General features: G+C 41.8%; 1 protein-coding gene across 6 annotated transcripts in view; it reads left to right on the top strand.

Annotated features, from left to right (window-relative positions):
* The window catches only part of arvcfb (ARVCF delta catenin family member b), a 222,974-nt gene that overhangs the window by 158,546 nt on the left and 42,762 nt on the right, over nucleotides 1–21,666 (top strand). For 4 of the 6 annotated variants that reach the window (XM_056375564.1, XM_056375561.1, XM_056375566.1 and 1 more), the window contains 5 exons: nucleotides 7,849–8,032; nucleotides 16,556–16,673; nucleotides 16,784–16,955; nucleotides 19,051–19,068; nucleotides 21,325–21,396. In XM_056375564.1, the coding sequence (XP_056231539.1) occupies nucleotides 7,849–8,032; nucleotides 16,556–16,673; nucleotides 16,784–16,955; nucleotides 19,051–19,068; nucleotides 21,325–21,396 (564 nt within the window). The remainder of the gene's footprint in view (nucleotides 1–7,848; nucleotides 8,033–16,555; nucleotides 16,674–16,783; nucleotides 16,956–19,050; nucleotides 19,069–21,324; nucleotides 21,397–21,666) is intronic. The other 2 variants (XM_056375562.1, XM_056375565.1) reach the window with 1 other exon arrangement.

The following is a 21,666-nucleotide window of genomic DNA, read 5'->3' as shown; positions in this document are numbered from 1 at the left end:
TGGATCTTTTACTAAACCTAGTCTCCACATTACATCAATTGTTAATAGAAAAATATTGATGAAAATATGTTCTTCATCAATTGATACCTGAATGTACATTTTACAGCAGTAGGAGAGGTACATACATCTTTGAGCAGCCTCCTGGAGCAATCATTTTTCACACAGTCACAGCAGGAAAAGCACAGGTGTAATTAATAACATTATTTAGTAATGGCTGCATTCCATTTAGGTTTCCAGATCCCTCCTCTGATGTTTTGCATGCAGGCTCACTTGAATGGTCTTACTGAGACACTTGATGAAATGTTGGCGTTATTAACTGCACTCGCCTTCTTCCTGTTATGACACTCAAAATGTCTGCTGAGAAAAGGGTTTTCAGATACTATCAGCCAATCTCAAGGCAGATATGAAAATGTATGTTAAATTATAAATCACAGTGGAATAAAAGGAACCCAGTAAAAGACACAGATTTTGTCACATTTCTCATTTGACCCAGAAATGCTCTCGAAACAGAACAGGCTTCACGTGCCCACTTCACTGCTTCTTGGAAGTTGCTAAATTTGTGGATGTGGGGCAGCAGACGCAGCCGTTACTTGTAAATCACCGCTTAGCTGTTGGCAGCGGTTTTCTCCAAGGGCATCGCAAGGACGGTGAAGGACAGTGATTACTGCACTCTACTGTATTTAAATCAAATCATAGGAATACTCATGTCTGTAGAATACAAATCTTAATTCAATTCCCGAGGACATGTGCAGCAGTGATCGATGTGTTTTCACTAAGTATGTGATCAAACACACTGCGTCACCTCCACCTTGTTCCACGTGTCTGACACTAACTGGACCTAAACTGATTCTTAACAGCAGGATGGTTTGGGCTCAGTGTACTGGTCTCAGCTCAGATTCAGCACATAGAGTGTGTTCCTACCCCACATACACTTCCTGTAGGTGTGACTCATACTCACTGACATACAGGTCAACATATCTGAGGTCCCCCACCATGATCCATGAGACAACCTGCAGAGTTCATCATCCTCTATATGTGTGTGTGTGTGTGTGTGTGTGTGTGTGTGTGTGTGTGTGTTTGTGTGTCTGGACAGCATGTGTTGTGTGTGTGCATGAATAGCCCCTCCTACCTCATAACTGCTTTCTGAGGATTCATCTCACACACACATGCACACACATTGTATAAATCTTCCATTTCTCTTACTTTACTTTCTGTTTGCTGTCGCGGGGAACAGTTGCTGCGGTCTCCTCCCTCTCTTCCTCCTTCCATGTCTCTCCAACGCCCTCCGTTTTTTCCAAACTGCCTCACCCTTTGTCTTCACCACGGAGAGTGTAATGGATGGTGTAAGGGGTGAGGAGGAGAAGGAGAGGAGGGAGGAGAACGGTAATGGGCAGAGCTAAGTTAATAGTCTTGCTTGAAGAGCAACATGCCTGCCAGTGTTGCCTGGAAAATTGAATTAGCCTCAGCCACAGCTCCAGTGCCGTTCCCAGTCCCTGTCCCAGTCCCTCTAGCCCTCACACCCAGGTATCAGATAGAGAGAGGGGGGTGGGTGTAGAAGGAAGGAAAGGGAGTAAATAGAGAAACAGAGGGTAATCTTTTGTCTACACTCAGATCACATCTTGTCTCCTTTGCTCCTCATCCTTCCACTTACTTTGACTAACACACACATGTTTTGATCTAAGCATTGTTAGCTTGTGTCAAGCTCTGACAAAAATCTGACAAATCAAAAGTGCCTGTTTGTGGCGATAAAAGATTGAAGAGGCAGGTAATAATGTGCATGTTCAACTTGCCCTGCGGCTGGATTGGATTTAAGACAAACATACCAAAAGCGGATCACAGGTGTGCAGGATTGTTGCTACATACATACAGATGAAACCCCCCCATGTATTTTCTTATTCATGGAGATTCAGCCACGGCAAATGTATACATACTCTCTCAGAGGTCTGGAGGTATTTTTATAGCTGAATGGGTTCTGTTTACATGAATATATCACAATATATTTTACAACTTGTTTCGCACATTTACTTCATTCCATGCTGCTCTTTAGATGGTTTCCTTCACAACCAACTCAACCAGACTGTTTACCCCTTTAGAACTTTTCTCAGCAGATAAACAACATTAATAAACCAGGGAGCAATAACATTTTTAGATCTTGAAAGCAGTTTGACTTAGTTATGGAAGGTCATGGTAAAGTCTTAGTATTTTGTATTTATGGCCCTGCTGGGAATCCTGTCTGTATTAGATAACAAACTTGGGAGAAAGCTAACCTGGAGGTGGAAATAAAACAATTCCACAAATCAGAGCTAAGCTTTATTTTTTCCCGCCTTGCTTGAAAGCACACTCAGAACTGTAGGCAGGCAGTTCAGAGAGCAATCATTTGTGAAACAGACGTGTGTTTGTTTGGGTGGATGAATTTTGTTGGTTGGTGTCAGACCAGTTTCATTAAATGAAACACTAAGAGCACAAAAGAAATTATTTTGATTTTGGAACAAGCGAGTATCTATTCATGGGGAGTGAACTCACTGCGGGACAGTACGAGACCGAACACAACAACGCTGCCTCTGGCTAATTTGGTGCCATAGGCGAAGCTTCCACTGACAGCCCTGAGGGCTTCAGTGTTGTCATAGTCAAATAACTTCCTGATCTTATAGTCTCATTCAACTTTATTCAGCTTCACTCAACATCTGCTCCATGTCCTGTCAGCCACACAATGTTCAGTAGTCTGTCAGTGAGTATGTTAACATAAGGACTGTCGTGGACTGCCCTGAAGGGACTCATTCTCTAGACTTTTTGTTTGAATTTTTGTTGATTTCCTGTTTTATTTTGAAGAAGCGTTCCTTGTGTTTCCACTGTTGTTTTACTGCCTGTGTTTGTCTTGTTTTCCCTCCGCTGTGATTGTCTGCCCTTCCCTAATGTGTTACACCTGTGTCTTGGTACCTGCTCTCCTTGTGTGTATTCAGTCTCTGCGCTCCCAGTTGTCTTTGTCAGTCCGTCTGTTCAGCTCCTGTTTTTGCCCCCGTTGAGTTTCCTCCTCATGCTCCTGTTCAGTCCTCCTTGTGATTCCTTGTGTTCCTGTTATACTTTTATGTTCCTGAGTTTTCGCCTTGGTTTTTGGTTTTTGGTTCGTTGATTTCCTGCTTCCCGGGACTGGACATGCCTCACCCCTTTAAGTAAGACTTTGTGTTTTTCCTTTGGTGAATAAATCCTTGAAGCAAACCAACCCTGTCTGAGAGTCTGCATTTGGGTCTTTAGCATCTTAATCCTGACAAGGACTAGTAGCCTACTCGCAAGCTGCCTGCGGACCTGATTCTAATGTTATCTAAGTTTCTCATCCTCTGCTTTTACTTTTACCTTCTGACCACGTTCTTTCCCCTCAAACCAATATTAATTCTAACTCTATTACTGTCTGCATAATACAGCATCAATTGCACACATAACTTACACTAAGCCTGCATTTGGAAAAATAACCAGCATCACAGCTATTCTTGGATTGTTCCCTGTGCTGTGCAGTTTTAGATTTTTGAGGGAATAATTCAGCATTTTAATGTTCAAAGTTAAATGAGAAGATTGATACCACTCATGTCTGTATGCCAACGCTAACCGGCTGCTGGTTATAAATCAACATTTCCTGTATTAAATATGTATCTGCATATTTCCCCAAATGTTGAACTAGTCCTTTAAGCGAGCACAGCGTTGGCATTCATTTTCAAAGGAACCTAAATGAACTCTGACAGTCTCCTACCTCTTTCAGTATGTATCCATGGAGCATCTTAAAATCAGGTGTAATTTTTATCAAACAAACCCAAACTCAGTGTGAGTATGTTTATCATCAGGTGTGAAGTGAGTCTTTGATATCACAGTTGCTCTGTATCTGCCTCAGTCCCTGTGAGCGAGCAGGTCGTTCCTGCCACGCCCACCTCTGACAGTCTGACGGAGGACAGCAAATGGAATAACGGCGTCACAGCTCTGAAACAGTGGCAGGACGTGGGATGGAGATCGTCACTTCCACAGCTCGCTGTCATCTTTAATAACGTTCTGTCTGTGGGCTGTATGCCGGTCGTACTTGATGGATCGCAGCCACGGCAAAGACATGCCTTTTCCTCCCCTCTGGCATATGTGATCAGTGTAGAGCTGACTGATTCCTCCAGCCTGAGCAGTGTTTCAGCTGGAATAGTGCAGGTGATGGGGGACAGCCCAGGGGGGACGGAGAGATACTTTGTGCATCAAGGCTGAGGAATCTTTCTTTACTTTGAAGCACTGAGGTTTATATGAGCCCTCGGTTGTTTCTGTAAATTGCTTTTTTGCTTAAGCACTGGCCAAGGCAGGACAAGTTTCAGATGGATGCTGCTGTATTTCACAGGAAATACATTTGCAGCCATGTTGGGTTTGGACTGTTGATGTTTTATTATGATGTAGAAAAATAATGCAACTATAATCTCATAGCAGGCAAACACAAGGCTTTTACATCAGGCTTCAATGTTGTCATTTTAGTTACAAGTTTTCTTTATGCTCTGCTTGTCTTTGTTAAGCCATTGCCAGCTGCCTCCTTGTGTGTCGCCTGCATGTTGGATGTTGCTTGTCACATCTAAAACTAATGCTAATGACACAACAGTGGGGGTAATCAAGCTGTCAGCCTGGCAGGCAGGCATGAATGTTAGCTAGCTGTCATCATACCAGAGTACACACACACACACACACACACACACACACACACACACACACACACCCCAAGAGCACATTTGTTGTTAATTTGATTTATGCCTGGATGCTGATACTCGCTCTCATTGGCTCTTGTGACTTTGGTTGGAATAAATGACAAAACTGACCATGTGAAAGAGGACGGTGGAGGAAATATGCAACAGAGCAAAAAACTTGACTCTCACTGCAATGCAAAATAATATAGATATAAAAGGCCAATTGTTTTTAATATGGATTCTATGCTCTTTTGAACTCAAACATCACATATTTTAACTTATTTTATTTGCATTTAATTGTGCTGGGTAGTTCATTAGCATGAAATTAAAATAAAAAATTTTCACTTTATACAATATGGGACCTTTGTGCAAACAGGGGAGATAGACCAAGCTACAATACTGACGATATGCAATAAAAGCTGAAAACAAACGTAAATAATACTAGTGTCATTCCTTCAATCACATCTTCAGTTATAAATAACATTTCAGCTTGTGTTCCTCCAAGTTTAACGTACCATGAAGTGCTTATAAAAAAAGAAATCAACTTTGAATTTGCAGAGATGAATTTTACAGTAAACACATGAAGCAAAAAAATTAAAACAGTGTAAATTACCTGAACATTCATTGTTTTAGGCTTTGGGGAAATTTTACTCTGAAAGTCAATGTTTACTCTCAGGACATGTTCTGTACCCATCAAACTCTGTGAAGTGGATAAGAAGGACGTGATGTTATTGACGGTCGTACAAGATCTGAGGAATACCAGAATTTAGTAATGCTACAGCAGATCATACTCACTGTCCGAAATATTCAATCTCTCCCTGCACTAAGCTCTTTCAAAGTTCCATAAACATGATCTGTTAAGCACACAGGATTATATAAAATTGGCCTGAGAGTGTGTTCAATATCCTCCATCACACCTCGTGTGTGTGTGAATGTGGCCTAGAGTGGAGCCACACCTCAGCTTGCACATCTAATAGCTTCCCAGTGAGATACTGGAGGCCTGGTAGTCTGTGACGCACAGGAAGCCGGTCGAGTCACCTACTGTAAACACAGTGGGAGTGGAGGTACAGTGTATCTGTTTTGTCTGATAGTTCGGTTAGGACAGATGTGATGGGAGAGAATAAAGGTCATAAACCACCTTCAGACTTCAACTATAACACTGTATGTGGATTAGTCTCATCAGTTTTTTTCTTTCAGTTTCTTGGCGTAGGAATCCAGTTTTCTCCAGGCACAACCACACCAGAAGGACTTGAGATATTTTTAGTGTGGGTCTGTCTGCTGAGACTTTTTTTTTTTCTCTGTGTGGAGAGCATGATTTAACAGAGGAAATATTGACCGTCTGGAAAATGTACAGAAACCATTTTAAAGAGCAGAGCGAGGAAGTATGACAGTTTCACTGCTCCGCTAATGGTCTGTTATTGTGGGGCAAGAGGGAATCAGACTGTGGGTGTCTGTACACGTGTGTGCACAAGTGCATTTCTACAATATGCAGAGTGTGTGTTTCTTTGAGTACTTCTCTGTGAGTGTGTGTGTGTGTGTGTGTGTGTGTTCCTGTATGTGTGGATAATTTTAACACCCTAGTGCCCAGTTGTTGTTCCTTTGGTCAAGGGGTTTCCAAAAAGGTGCACCTCCCCATTGGGGAAGAACACTGGAAAGGTGTTGTAGTTTGGCCAGTTCACAAAGACAGGAAGCAGTTAGAGGCAGCAGTAGACACACAGCACATAGAGGCAATTAAGGTGCTTTAAGCTCCAATAAAAAAGTGCCCAATTACCACAGTTTGCATCAAAAATAACTTCAATCAAATCTGGGCTAACAGACATGATACACACATTTTTTTAACTCAGTGGGACACTTTCTGATGATATAATTAACTCTGATAAATCCACTTAAAAGACGGTCGTTATAATCCCAGAACATGTCTGAGAATCATGATATTTAAAAATTTTCTTCAGTATCAAATAATCCATGGAAAGTTGTTCGTATGTCCATTGTTACATTGCAAATAGCTAATTCAGTATACATTTAATGTACATACCTTTAATGTTCATCTTGCTTTTAAAAGGCTAAAGCTATAGCCCACAGTAACTCAATGAAGAATCCATAGCAACATTACACTTCCTGTTGACATTCCCCAAACTTTTGCTACAATAATTAACTAAATCGAAGAATAATAGACAAACAATAATCATACAAGTCCCAAATCTTTTCATCTGTACAAGCAGCGTATTAGGAACCATAGTTGGGCGCGTGAGGTACTGTAGAGCGACAAAGAGAGAGAGACACCTGAAGGATGGCTTAATAACCCCTGTGAAACATGGACTTCAGTGTTTTTTTTTCGTTTTGTTCTCCTCAAACTGGAGGCTGGCTCACTCCGCAGCCTCCATGTGTCTGATCATCTCATGCTGATGCTTTAACAGAGCATTTTATTTTTGTTTGGGTTGGCTGCCTGGATGCGCTGCCAAAAATGGCCTCCTCTCCACTTTATCTGCCTGGCTGCCTCTCTTTTTTGTGAAACCTCAGGATGCACATATCCAGCAGTATGAAATAGGCTGCCTGTTTTAGAAATGTGCAGGTAAATAAAAAAATGTTCTTTCTTCTGCTTGGATTGTTTGGAAGAGAAGACGGTGTGTTGTCTGTGTTAACAGAAACGCCAAAATAGATCATTTACGTTGATCCTATGCGCACAGTAGCTACAGACATAAAGGATCATAAGGGGAATGAAACCTCACTATTTCTATAGCAATATTATGAGAGCAGTATAGGGATATCACAGTGAGATGGCTTGATATAAACCCAGTATTGATTACAACATAGTGGTACTCTGCTGAGCTCTCATGGGAGAATAATAATAATATTAAAATGATTTTTTTTTTTACTACAGTCCAATATGTCTAGCTGACATCACGACTGGCTAAGGAACAACCAATATTGTTCCATTATTTCTTTTGAAATGTGGTTTATACTGCCAGTCTGAATGTGGTTTTGATTTGCAATCTTAAAGTCTGCGCTCCAATTTTACATTATATCACATCAATATCACTTTCTTTCTACATTTTTTCTCACTCCACATTCCCTCCCTCTTTCTTGTCATTGCTACCTTTTCCATGTCTTTTAATTTCTCTTTTGTTCTCCTTCCTCCTCTGCTTCCCTCAAGGAACTCTGTGGAATCTGTCGTCCTATGAGCCCCTGAAGATGGTGATCATCAACCACGGCCTGCAGACCATGACCAACGAGGTCATCATCCCCCACTCAGGCTGGGAGCACGAGCCCAACGAGGACTCAAAGCCCCGCGATGCCGAGTGGACCACCGTCTTCAAGAACACCTCCGGCTGCCTCAGGTTGGTTTATACATGTACCAGGTCATTGTTTCCCGTCACCAACATAATGTAGACTATTCATATTGTTTGATTAGATATTCATTTAACTGTATGGAGTCATGCATGTTTGAGAGATGCATTACAGGCAGGGAGAGTTCAGAATGAATCTATGGAGAAATTGTAGAAAAGTTTGCAACTGCATCATGTTATAAGAATTTGAAAACAGTGGGTTTCAGTTCAAGACTCCTTAAAACTGAATGGCTGATGTCGGATTTGTTTTTTTGTCATATATGACAGTGAACTGTGAATCTGATATTTCACGCTGGGCTCTTGGAAATACAAATCAGCAGTTTTCATCATTCTCTGACATTTTATAGCCAAACTGACTTATCGATAGATTGAAACTCTATAATATGGTAAGGTCTTGACTTTACGCTGTAAAGTGCAGTGAGATCATTTTTGTTATGATTTGGCGCTTTATAAATAAAGTTGAACTGAATTGAAGAAAATAATTGGCAATCTTGTGATTATGAAAGTCTAAAGTGGGAATGGCACCAAAAAAAATAGGCAAACAAATCATCAATTTAAACAAGGAGTTCAACTCATTCCTCCAAATATCAGATGTGAAAATTTAGCAGCAAAAATTCTTGGCTGCATTTATCAAATGGATGAAAGCCTGGAGCCGTCTATTGGAGCTAAGGCAGATGGACAAAACTAATTTTAAATCAGGAAGGACACAGACATTAGGCTAAATTGTAGAGACAGATGGCAGATTTATTCAGGTTGAAGTTTATTCAGGTTTACAACATGTGGACGGAGATCATCCTGGAAACCATTCACACACACCCAGAGCCTTTAAAGATTGTTTTCATTACCATACCAGTATAAGCTGGGGACAGGTGTCACATATATGAGTCTAAATATGTGCTCTTGTTCACCCTGAGCCACAGTCAGATTTATGTTCTTCGGGGAATTTATGATGCGGCAGATGCTGAGTTCCTCCTGTCACAGTCTGTGCGTGTGTGTGTGTATGTGAAGTGTAATGTGTTGAATGTCTGTCTGCAGTGGCTTTGCTGGGTGACTCTAAGAAAACATAAAAGTATTAATGACATAGCCGTACTTGTGACTACAGCAGCTATGGGTTATCACTTGAAAAGACATCTTATCTTATCTGCTGTAGTTTGGGAATTAATTTGTAAAACAAGTTACAATTAAATAATCACACAAATGAAGTTTAGTTGTTAGTTAGTTGATAAAGCTGAGTGAAGGTAAACTAAGTCCACAGTGCAAATCATTGCCTCATGACAACAAGTCAGGATGTTTGTTTAGTGTTTTAGGATTGTACTCCTTCCTTTTGTTACAAAGACAACATCAACTCTTGTGTTAGCACACACACAGTGCACACACTCATACACACACCAACATATAGTCAATGTGCAAGCAGCAGTTTAAACTGAACAGTAATGACTGGAGCCTGCTAATGTTGTAAGCATCCAGCTCAATGTTAGCCTTTGTGAATGTTGTGTGTGGAGCGTTGCTACAACAGATGCCAGCTGTCGCAGTTTGCAAACAATAATGGAAAACTTTCAGGACATGAACATTTTGACAACATGTTGTTAATATACAGTTAACAACAGAAACTCACTCACCCTGAATTCTGATGGTACTGTAGATGTCGTATTTGAAATGTTCTGTGGCACCGCTTGCAGACTGGCCTTTGGTGGTCGTCTATAACTTGTTGCAGATGATCCGTGTTAAATGCAAAATATCTCTGGTTGGTGTGTTTTTGTTTCCACAAGTCGTGGCAGACCAGTTGCTGTACTTGCACTTTCTGATGCCATTCCATGTTTTTGTTATTGTATACCCGGGCCTGTCTTCTTCTTTTCTTTTGAGTTTGATGTCAGGCTAGGTCACTTAAGGTCAGGTAGGGTTATTATACTGCCTTCATCAGTCCTGGAAGGATCACATCTCCAGTACCTACGACATCTACAGCACCTTCAGTACCTACAGTATTATAGAAAAACTGTCCTCAGCTGGTAACAGCCCTGTGTGAGCTACAGTCATCCCCATCACTGAACCTGGAATGACTGAGTCACACTCCTCTGCTTTAACTGTTTTCAATGACTGCATCCGAAATGAGTTGTGCTTAGGTCAGTCGTCCAAAATGGTGTCAACGTTTCCACATTGACACACCTCATAGTTAAAGTGGTGTGACTCACACAGCCTTTCATCTGGCCCGTTCTGGTCCATTTGTTTTAAAAACTGAAGGTCTGCTTTAGTCCTGATGGGCTCTAGTGTGAGATAAAGCTGCATCCTTACCTAAACCCCATACATACTGTGACATTACAGTTGCTCTCGGTTGTCTTTGCAAACCCGCCACACTGTACTGATAAAATAAAACAGAGATGCATGATGATTGTTTGGCTTGAACCTGTTAGCATGTAGAGCCACCATCTAGCGGTTTCCTGCTTCCCAGTTGACCATTGACCTGTGGTGAAACCATGTCAACAATAATGCTGCTACATTTGAAGATATGTGTCAAACTATACGATAAAGTCTCAACGCAGTTACATCACCATACAGTGTATTATTAGGTCCATCAGTTTATCAGTAAAAACAGCTCGCTCATCACCACATGGAGAAGACAAGCAAGCATCTGTGGTCATCTGACAGAATTAACATAAACATGTCCATAAAGACAGAAGATGAGACTTCTGGACATAGCTTTGCAATGAGCAGTCAAAGGACTAAGAATTAGGCTTTTTCATGTTGCTGTATCAGTAGAGCTTAAATGACCAGTTGATTAATCGATCAATTGTTCAACAAAAACTTCTTCGGTAACTATTTTAATAATGATTTAATTGTTTAATCAATTAAATTTGACTGTTGGTCAGACAAAACAAGCTTGAAGATTTGAGCTCAGTATTTAGGAAATGATGCGTGTCATTTTTCACTGTTTTCTGACATTTCATCAATCAAATGATTAATTATTTCAAGAAAATAATTAACAGATTAATTGGGAATGAAAACAGCAGTTCTACATCAGTTATCTAAAAGCTTCCCTGATTTCAAAATGATGCACTTCTGCATGTTTTGTGGACATGAGCATCAGCCGAGTTCCTAATATTCAAATTGAAGGCAATGTAAACGTCAGGCAAAAATCAAATGTACCTCAAAAACTGCAAAACCTCAGTCAAACATCCTCTCTGCCTCGTTCATTTAAATGCTGTCACCCACTGAGGATGAAACCTTGAGCGCAGCGATCTTGAATTCCTGTTATTAACTTCCAAGTAGTTTCTCCCCTCTCCAAGTATATCTTCACTTCTAGCTTTCTCGCTGAATCTGTCATTTTGTCTTCAACCCAGAGTGACAGACTGTAGTAGAGTGTAAGACGGGGAGTGTGTATGTGGGTTATCACGCCTCACGCCTGGCTGCTCCGTCTCCTCCCGGGCCGGCCAAGCCTGTCTAGACTGTAATCCAGGGAAGAAGTTCTCCTGCAGTAGGCGCTGGTTGAGATCCAGGACAATATAACATCCAAATCCAGCTCAGGCAGAAAGTTTCAGAGTGTATTTCACACATTTTTGCATGGCATTAGATGATTTCCAGCCAGCTTTCTCAGACTGTAGAAAGTGCGGAAACTTGCTTGTAATTTTAGAACATTTTCTGCTGAGTTGAAGAGCAGCATTAATGAACCAAGAGGGAATAAATGAAAGCGCTCTGATAGAGCTGAGGAAAGTCATAGAGAAGTCATGGAATTTTACATCAGGGCCACAGTGGGAAACCTGCTCTGTCTGCTGCCCTTACTCTTTCTCATGATTTCTTTCATTACGTCACACTCTCTGCTTTTCTTGGTGTGTATAAACTGTATGTTTTTCACCTTTTTTTTCCCCAAACACTTTATCCAAACCTCATCACCCCTGATGCCACGTCTCATTGCTGTCACATATCACAATATCTCCCTGTCACTCTCATTCCCTCGACCACTGATGGCGCTGGCAGAGGCACTGCTGACGAGAATATGTCTCCATGGTAACTGTAACCAAGCCCACAGTTGCCTAGACGCAGGGGGAGAAAGCGTTAATGCCAGGGAGAATCTGTTTACTTGTGCCAACTGAGACGCAGCTTACACCTCAATCAAGCCGGGGATAGTTTTATTATAATGGCCTCTGCTGTCGATACGGGCCAACTTATTTACAGTGTTTACCCTGTGGGCTCAGTAAGGGGAAACAGTGTGTGTGTGTGTGTGTCGGGGGTGGAGGTGAACACCAGGGTTGGATATCAAGAGCTCTTTCTGAATTGGAACTGGTCCCAGGGAAAGAACAGACTTTTTTTATTCCACTATCAACTGCTGGGTTTCCATGGGCATCAGTGCTTACACAGATGTGGTGTTCATAATAATAATGTCAGATCAGAGGTAGAGTTTACTGTTGTGGATCATTATAACAAAAGACAAGAATAATCCAAGGACATGGAATCACTGATCAAAAATAAACTGATGTGAATAGAAAGCTTTTTTCAAGAACACAGAATTGTTGGTGTCCCCATAGAGCTTCCTCTTCTGTTACTCTCTCTCTACCTCCTGCCTGTCTGAACACCAGGGGTTTTAGAGCCGTCAGCCGTGTTGCCCCTCGACTCTGGAACTCACTCCCACAAGACATCAGTAATATTGACTCTCTTCCTATCTTTTAAACACACCTCTTCAAATTTGCCTATTCTGTCTAACTCCAACACTGTCCTGTAAATCATATTTCTTTTATGCAATTATATTTATTCTGATTTATTTTGGGTTTTATGCCTCGTGCTTGCTATTTTATCTTTCACTGTGTGCTGTAAGGTGTCCTTGAGTGCCTTGAAAGGTGCCTATAAATAAAATGTATTATTGTGATTAATGGTCATAATGGTTCAGAATCATATTATATTAAGACTTGAGCACATGTGCATGTTTACATATTGGTCTTTTTAGCTTCACTAGCAGTGTCTCTCTTGGGAAGGCGGTGTTAGTCACTCTGTCGATGAGATTTAGCACACATATCCAGATTGCCCAGAGGATGAATCCTAAAGACTCTTCATTCAGCAAAACCAGCAGGTTAAAGTTTTCATTTATCCACTGAAATATCTCGACGTGTATTCGAAAAACACCTATTTCAAAGTAACCCCAGCTCGTAGGCAGTGAAAAGCCGACATGAGCAAAATGTCAGGCTGATTTTGTTTCTAGTAGCCTAAATATGACGATAATAAAGATCAGCTTGGCTTCCAACACACTGTATTTTTCTCTTTTCTCTTCATTATCATTCAGATAAAATGAAAAAGATCTGAATGACAATAAGATAAGAGGCTGAATCAGAAACGGAATCAGAATCGATAAAACCTAAAAGATACCCACCCCGGGGGGCACATATGGTCTTTCAGTGTTGCCATTGACCTTGCAGGGCGATAGCAGAGGTCAACCGCCTCGCCATCCATCTCCATCAGTCTCCATCAGTCCTGCTCCGGTCTATTCCTCCCAGCTGCTCTATTGTCCTCTGGTGGCCACATGACTCTGAGTGACCTTCACACCCACACTTCATCTGATAAAGCGGACACACTATGGACACATCCAGATCACAGTGACGGGCTGTCGGCCTCTGTGCAGATACAGACAGACCTCTGAATGCACACCCACTTATTCATTTAGCCTCTGATTATAAAGCGAAATAATGAGACCAGAAAGTGGCCAAATTGTCCTGTTTAGTGTGATGCCACCAAAAACTGCAGTGAGCTAATGGAGCTAACTATTTCCTGGTTAATAATAAAAGAACTTGTGCTTTAGAGGAGATCTGCACGTCTTCCACTTCTGCATTTGGTCGTCACAGTGAAGAGAACGACCTTGTCCTCACAGACCTGCAGTCGTTGTTTTTTTCTATATTGTCACTGTTTTCTTTGTTTGTCAAAATATTGTCGTCTTAATTGTGTTGTCATAGGGGACAAACATATCTGCTGTTCAAGGAAGAAAAAAGAAAAATGTTGGAGATGCTGAAATACACCAGTACTGGTGATGTGTCTCTTAGAGCTAAATGCTAACACTTTCAAGAAGAATATGTTTATGGTTAGCAGGTATCCTGTAATGTGGAGCTAGATGAAAAGACAGCGGACCTCCAACGTTATAACAGTTCATCCTGAGGGCGATGTGAATTTTTGTTCTATTTGATAGTTAATGAGACATTTCTCTCAAAACCCCAAATGGTGACACTAGAGGAAGCGTCAGGATGTCCCCAAAGTCTTCTACATGTCATGGACCACACTTTCTAGCACGCCAGTTTTCCATGTGCACAGGAGCCAGAAGCAGCAGATATCGGAGTAAGCGATGGAAGGTTGTCACTGTAAACACAGACGGAGATGACCGAACTTGTTCTGACCCAAAGAGCTGAAATTAGATTGAGCTGAAAGCTGCTCGGATTGTGGGTTTTTGTGTGTTGGGGACAATTAGCTGTCCCGCACTCAGATGCCTCATTTGCAGGGAAAAGCTATGAGACGCAGCCTTACTTGATACCACTGCCACAACACTGCTTAAAAGCTAGATAGAAAACATAATCAATGCATGATTTACAAACGTATTTATTTTAATCACACACCTACATAACTGATTACTGCTTAAGTGCTTAAGGATAGATGTAATTGGAGCTGATGTAATACGTTAAAAAAAGCAAATGCATGCAGCTCAACTCTTTATGTTTGGTAGCATTAGTAGATTACTCACCTGGAGAGGAAGTGCGGTAACACAACAACAGATGGTCCACTGTTGGTGGATCAATAATCATCAGTGCCTATAGACCTGAACCCCCACTAAAAACTCAACATTACACCACCAGATAACCTGTTCCAAAGACAACAGCACCTTCCCACACCGTCTCCACTGACAGATGCACCGTCCATAAAGCTTCCACCAAGACAACTGCTCCCTGAAACACTCCTGGAAATGAAACAGCTGACAATAAAACTCTTGTGTCTGTCTGCCCCCAAACACACTCCTGTCAAATAAATCCAAGGCGGGCGCTCCTCTGGATCCGTTTACAGGGACGGTGGTGACTGTTTTCTGACAGCTGAAGACGGGTGGGTTTGGTTCATGAGTGGGTCCAGATGGCCGGTGCCGTCTGCCTTGTCTCTACCAGTGAGTGCGGGTCTGCACTCCACAGACAAATGGCATAAATACTCATACACGGTGTCAGGCAGGTGATATGTTTCTGTGTATAAGGTTCTGCCCATTTGTGCAGGTCAATAAGTGGATGTGTGTGCTTTCTTAGTTGTACATTAATAATTAGTGACCACAGATGGATTATTCTTAAATTATTCAAATATAGAACAGTATCGATCGGCCTTGCACTCGTGTCCTTTGTTGTTAAACTGAAACATCGACATGTGCAGCGGCGTTGGATGCGATGTGTGTTTCGGTCCACACAGCACTATGAAGCACTCCGGCACTGCTTACCTCCGCAAGGCTGCCACTCTGCCACAGGACTAACTGGGGGTCGGCTAATGGGATTATGTGGGTTGGAAGCCCTCATAAATGAAGTCCCTGGAGAGGAGCAGGGAGCCCCAGCTATCCCTTAACCCTCTTTAAAGCCTTGCCTTTCACAGTCAGTCAGACAGCCGCACTAAGACTGCACCCGCTCTGCTGCTATGCTTATAAAGAGCTGCTCAGGGCGCTGGCTGATGTAACAGGGATGGCATTTCCCTTTGTACCAAAAATGAAATTTATATTCATCATTTTCTTAAGATTATTTCTAAAGCAGTTGGGATTTCTTACATTGTACATTAGAGGCAGACGGGCCATGGGTCACATGCAAAAGCCACAAAATCACACGGTGGGTTTGGACTGATATCTGCCTTTTTTTTTTATCTGCCAGTCATCGTCAACCAGTTCAAACACTTGCCTTTAGAAGTCTGAAGTGATGCCAATGTAGCACACCAAGGAAAAAAAAAAGTGATGTCACTGTTTTTAAGTTTAATTGTTTTTTATACACTGTTCCTGATATTTTATTGATATATTTTTTGTGATTGAAATGACGTAGCGTAAACTTGAACTCAACTTAAAATTCCTTGCCACTATGCATAAAGTGGTAATAGTAGTTGTAGGAACAATAAGACTTCTTGGAGTCGTAGTAATACGAGTTGCAAATGGAGAATTATAGTATGCATCAGCAGTGTCTCAGATTTTGAGGGTTTTATGTGATTTACATGTGTTTACATTTAAGATGATTACCATTGTCTCAAATACTGACTTTTGACAACTGCAAAAAACTCTAGAAAACCCAAATGCAGCTTGGTATACTGTCCTGTATATATACTTACAGCAAGTCAGACCTTTAAATAATACAAAACTTCCCTCACAATCCTAAAATTTTGATGATCTGCTGTAGAAATTGCAATTGAGCAAATTCAGAGCAGCTGTTGTAGTTGATGTTGATGTTCCTCTACATGGCCTCTTTCATGCTCACTGACAGTGTGTGTGTGTGTGTGTTTGTGTGTGTGTGTGTGTGTGTATGTGTGTCTGACTTTTTCCTGTAGAAATGTGAGCTCGGACGGAGCAGAGGCTCGGCGCAGACTGAGGGAATGTGAGGGATTGGTGGACGCCCTGCTGCACGCTCTCCAATCAGCTGTAGGGAAGAAGGACATGGACAATAAGGTAGGATAACAGCTGTACAGTATACGGCGTATGTTCTCAGTCTTTTGCATAAGAATTACTGAGCTCATGTACTTTAAGATGATGACGTCTCTGCTTCTCTTTCCTCCCAGTCTGTGGAGAACTGTGTTTGTATTATGAGGAACCTGTCCTACCATGTCCACAAAGAGGTGCCAGGGGCAGAAAAGTTCCAGGACCCTTCAGTGCTACAGGCCCCCGGCTCAGCGGGACCACAGAGGAAGAAGAAGGATGACGCCGGCTGCTTTGGAGGAAAGAAGGCCAAGGGTGAGAACGAGGAAAGAGGGAGACAGATGAAAACAGGATCGCCAATAATCATAATCATAAATATGAGGAACTCCAAAATCAGATTTCTGCCTCTTCAATAAAACACCTACTCTTACAACTCTTACTCTTACTTAATTAGTTGTAGAATTGCATAAAAACATTATGGTGATTTTTATTTCATAACAGGCAACCCAGGACCAATTAGAAAAGTTCCTTATAATTTATTATAATGTAATTTTGCTAAAATGACTGAAAAGAGATACATGTAGTGTTTTCATAATCTCTTTTCTTTTCTTTGATGAAATCTGTAAGATGTAGAAACAACTGACTGATGGCAGTGCAATACAGAAGCTGAGTAGACCACATAGATACAGTTCAGACAGATGTCCAAAGTGCAGTTTTGAAGTTTCACATGAAAGTCGTTTTTATATTCCAATCACCTGAATCCGCTTCATCGCTTGCTGTTGTAGGGATTCAGACAGAAAACAGTTCACATTTTTAAACGTCTCATCACTTCAGTTTCTACTTAATTTCATCAATTACAATTATTCAACATCAATTGTATTGTCCCATGTGATGCTTGGTTTGTATACAGGATTTAAATCACATAAACTGTAAGTGAAGGCATCGCACACAGCGACTAAGTCACATAAACACCAGGGCACTGACATTTCAGTATGTGTAAATTAACACTGAAAAAAGAGGATCGTTCACAATTGTAATACATATTAAATATTTACATCCGTACGAGCCACACGTCCACAGAGTGTTTCGTGTGTGTGCAGTCATTACAGATGAGGCGGTTTACTGTGTAACTGTACCTTCTTACCTTCCATACAAGACTATGTGGACACCTGAGTTCTCTTAAATGACTTCCATAAAGGACGCCTATTATGGCGCCGTCTGCCGCGTCAGGATGTTTGCGTCGTTACAGACTCGGTTTAACAGATGTGCCATGCACGTATGTGTTGTTAGCCACTTCTTAATCAGCGCTCTCCCAGGCTGTTAGCTAAACGACACTGTTATCTCCCTGCTGCACAACAATAATGGCTGCCATTAATCAGTCAGCCAATGAGCCGTTACTAGCAGCCACTGACCCCTGACTTCTAACGACTCATTGGAGAATCAGGGTTCAGGGGTCAGGACAACACAGACTCTAACATGTATACAGATTTATAAAGAACCCAATTAGCCACACGAACGCTCCAACACATGTACACACACACTAAAATAATGAGATGTGTTTAGCTGCTGCAGACCCTGAAGGTATTCTTTGAGAAAAGAGGCTCAGGTACAGAAACATTAAACGCAGCTATAAAGGAGCATGGAGGCGGGTAGTTAAGCAACACAGTCGGCAAATGTGCCTGGTTACCTTAAGTAGGCTGAGTTTAGCCTCGTCTACAGTTTAATGTCACTTTCAGTGTAAAGCATAACATTATGATCAGCACACGCTCAGCAACTCATGCTTTGTTTTAGCTAATAAACAGTCTGACTCTTGGTGGTTATTTCCATGTCTTTGAGCACATTTCTGTTCTGCCTACACACTGATTTTAATGAAGCACTTATACAAACGATGTGCTGTTTTTATGTATGTGTTTCACTGTTCTGGTCTGTCCTGCTCTCATAGCTGTAGAGGCTAATTCCTTTCTTTTCTAGTCTTTCCCCTGTTCCTTTTTTTCTTTCTTTCCTATTCCCTCGCTACCAGGTCTTTATATCTTTTCTGGCTATTTCTCCCTCTCTCTAAAAAGCCATTCCACTGATGCCAACTCTTTGAACTCCTTCCTAGACAACACCTATGGACTGCTAATGGCTTCCTATCTTGCCTCTTTTTCTTTTTTTTTTATATCTCAAAAGTACTCCTTCCTTTTTCTCTGTTGGTCTTTTTCTCCTTCCCCTTCACTCCTCAGTAAAAGATGACTCCTTTGTGTTTCACATGTATTGCACAGCTTCTTGACAAACACACACACACACGCACACACACGCGCACACACACACACACACACACACACACACACATCTTTTTCACCATGCCTCTTCTCTCTTCCCCCTGCTTTGTGTTTTTTGGCATTGCTGCTGCTTCCTTGGCTAACTATAGAGGAATGGTTTAATCAAGGTGAGTGCCCCCCCCTTCAACCCTTCTCACTTCAGCTCTCCTCCTCCTTCTCCTCTCCATCCTCCCACCTCTCCTCCTCATCTTCCTCCGCATCCTCCTCCTCCTCCTGTCCCCTTGCTGTAGAACATAGTTAAAAGTAGGTTTGGGTGTCCTCCAAAAACCTGAAAAACTTCCAAGGACTTTTGAAAATCTGGGTGTTTCACTCATTCCACATGCATTCCTTCACCATGCCTACTTACCTATTGTAGCACTGAGTATTATAGTCTCCACCCGTCCCGATCCTCACAGTTTGTTAGAAGTAGTTCTTCCTCAGTCTTATATAATAGGTGACGGGTAAAAAGCAGGTAAGTCCAATGGTTATCGTCAGGATGTAAGTAGAGCTTGACTAATCAACTGAATCAAAGATGCAGGACTGGAAATTAAAACCTGAAATCTATCCCCAAACTGGTTTTTGTCAGAGTCTGTGATTGAACTGAGTTATGCAACTTTTTACTAGAGACTGTATCCAACCTGAACCTCATCTCTGATCCCTTTGTGTTGTGTTTAAGCATAAATGTCAAGCTCTGCTCCAGGCCCTGTTAGTGTATGTGTGTGTATGTGTGTGTGTATGTACAAATGTGTTATCAGATTTGTATTGAAGCCGCCAATATTCAAGATTTTGTGCCAAAGTTCATTAACCTTGAAAGTTAGGGTGTTTCTGCTGGTTGGAAAAGGTCCATTTTGGAAAAGACTCTTATTAACATTCTGAGAACGTTGGATGAGAAGATTCTCTCTCATGTCTGTGCATTACTGATGAGGTCACATAGCTTAGTTTCTCTAAAGAATGGAAGTGGTAGTAACAGCTAGCCAGCGGACAACCTGCACACAGACACAGTGCACACACTGTTGGTTACCTTTAGTCAGAGCCAGAATAGCTGCCCCCCACCCCACCCCCTGCTTCCAGTCTTTATACTTGTCCAGGTTGTCCACACACTGAAAAATGGAAAAATTCAGTGTGTGCTCAACTCCACCTTTTCCTTTGTTTGCTTCTTTTTGTCTTGCTCCTCTACCCACTGCACCTCAGCCACCTTTTCCTTTTGCATTAAAATGTTTTACCAGTAAAACCAGCTCAGCACTGTTTTTTTGTGGTCTGCCACAGTCACACAGTTCACACACTGCAGTGGCAAGCTGAAGAAGCTCAACCAGGGCCAACGGCCAGAACATGGCGGTGTTTCTGCTGTCTGTCTGAAAGTACTTTCTGACCGTGGAATAGTAAAAAAACTGTCCTTGGAGGCCCGTGGTGGTGTGTGTACCAGACCTCGAAATATGCAAAAATGAATATTATATTGATCCATATTAGAATCATTCATGATTGAGATTGAGCTTCCCATGATTAATGCAACATTGATCCATTATACAGTATATAATTTCACAGGAGGACAGCGCTAACTCGCTAATATCTTATTTCACATTTTAAAAAAACAAAAAAAAACCCACTAATTATTCCCTAACCTTGATTTAGGCAACTTAAATGTATGAGCTTGTTTCCTGAATGGAGGTGGGGGTTCAGCCCAGAGGGAGCGCTTCATAACTTCCTTTTCCCCCAGCCCCAGTGACCGTAAATTTCACCTCCATCTAGTTAAGGCATCAGCCTCTCTGTCTCTGTATCTCTTTACTGTCCCATGTCCATGTGCATGTGCATGTGAGATGACCGTTAGCTGTGCTGCAGTCAACCCCACCACCACCACCCCATTCCATTTACCCTCTGCATTATTCAAGGTGTGTTGAAGTAGAAGTGCTGCTGTTACATTAGAGAAGTGTGTGTATGTGATTGTGGAAAGAAAGTGTGGTGATTTACTGCACATGTGCGTGTGTGGCCTTGAACTCAATTCAGGGCGAGGGCAGAAGACGGCGTGTATTCTATATGTGTGTTTGAACATATCACGCTTCTAGCTTTCTGTGTTGTGTGTACATGCATACATTCATGCTTAATTGTTGGTAGGTATGTAGTGTAGACCTGGATTAGACCGATATATGTTCATTTTGTACAACCCCCATTGAACCTGCCTCACATTGATCAGCTGTAACCAATCTATATACCAATATAGTTTTATTAGTGGACTTTAATCCTTTTGAGATGCTCCATGACCCAAAGAGAATGATATCTTTCCAAACCCGTATCGGTCTAACTCCCGTATCTACAACTTTGTCCTTTCCAATCCGCTTGTCTCGGGATGTGACACTGACATCGTCTCCTCTCTTCTCTCTCCTACCCAGGCAGAAAAAACGGTGAGAACGACAAAAACTACGACACATTGGATCTGCCCAAACGCACAGAGCCGTCAAAAGGTAGGCGCTCGTCTGGCAAGCAGCGCAGCCCTGTGTTAACACTTTCACTGCTGAGTGAGAGTACTCCAGAGGAGAGCCAGTCTGTAAATAACTTGCTGTATTTAGATGTCATCCTGCAGAGGAAGACAGAGGAAGATCTTTGGTCTCCAATGCTGGCGGAGACATGAGTGTGATTCGTTTGTCTGACAGCAGGTCAGGTGCGTTGGTCAACAAAAGTGTGACAGAAAAAGAAGTCTGCTCATTTTGAAGGTTTTTGTGCCTCCAGTGTGG

This window comes from Seriola aureovittata, chromosome 5 (assembly GCF_021018895.1).
Source record: "Seriola aureovittata isolate HTS-2021-v1 ecotype China chromosome 5, ASM2101889v1, whole genome shotgun sequence".
Classification (NCBI taxonomy): Eukaryota; Metazoa; Chordata; class Actinopteri; order Carangiformes; family Carangidae; genus Seriola; species Seriola aureovittata.
The sequence above is the reverse complement of the archived record's forward strand: the minus strand, read 5'-3'. Positions and strand labels throughout refer to the sequence as shown.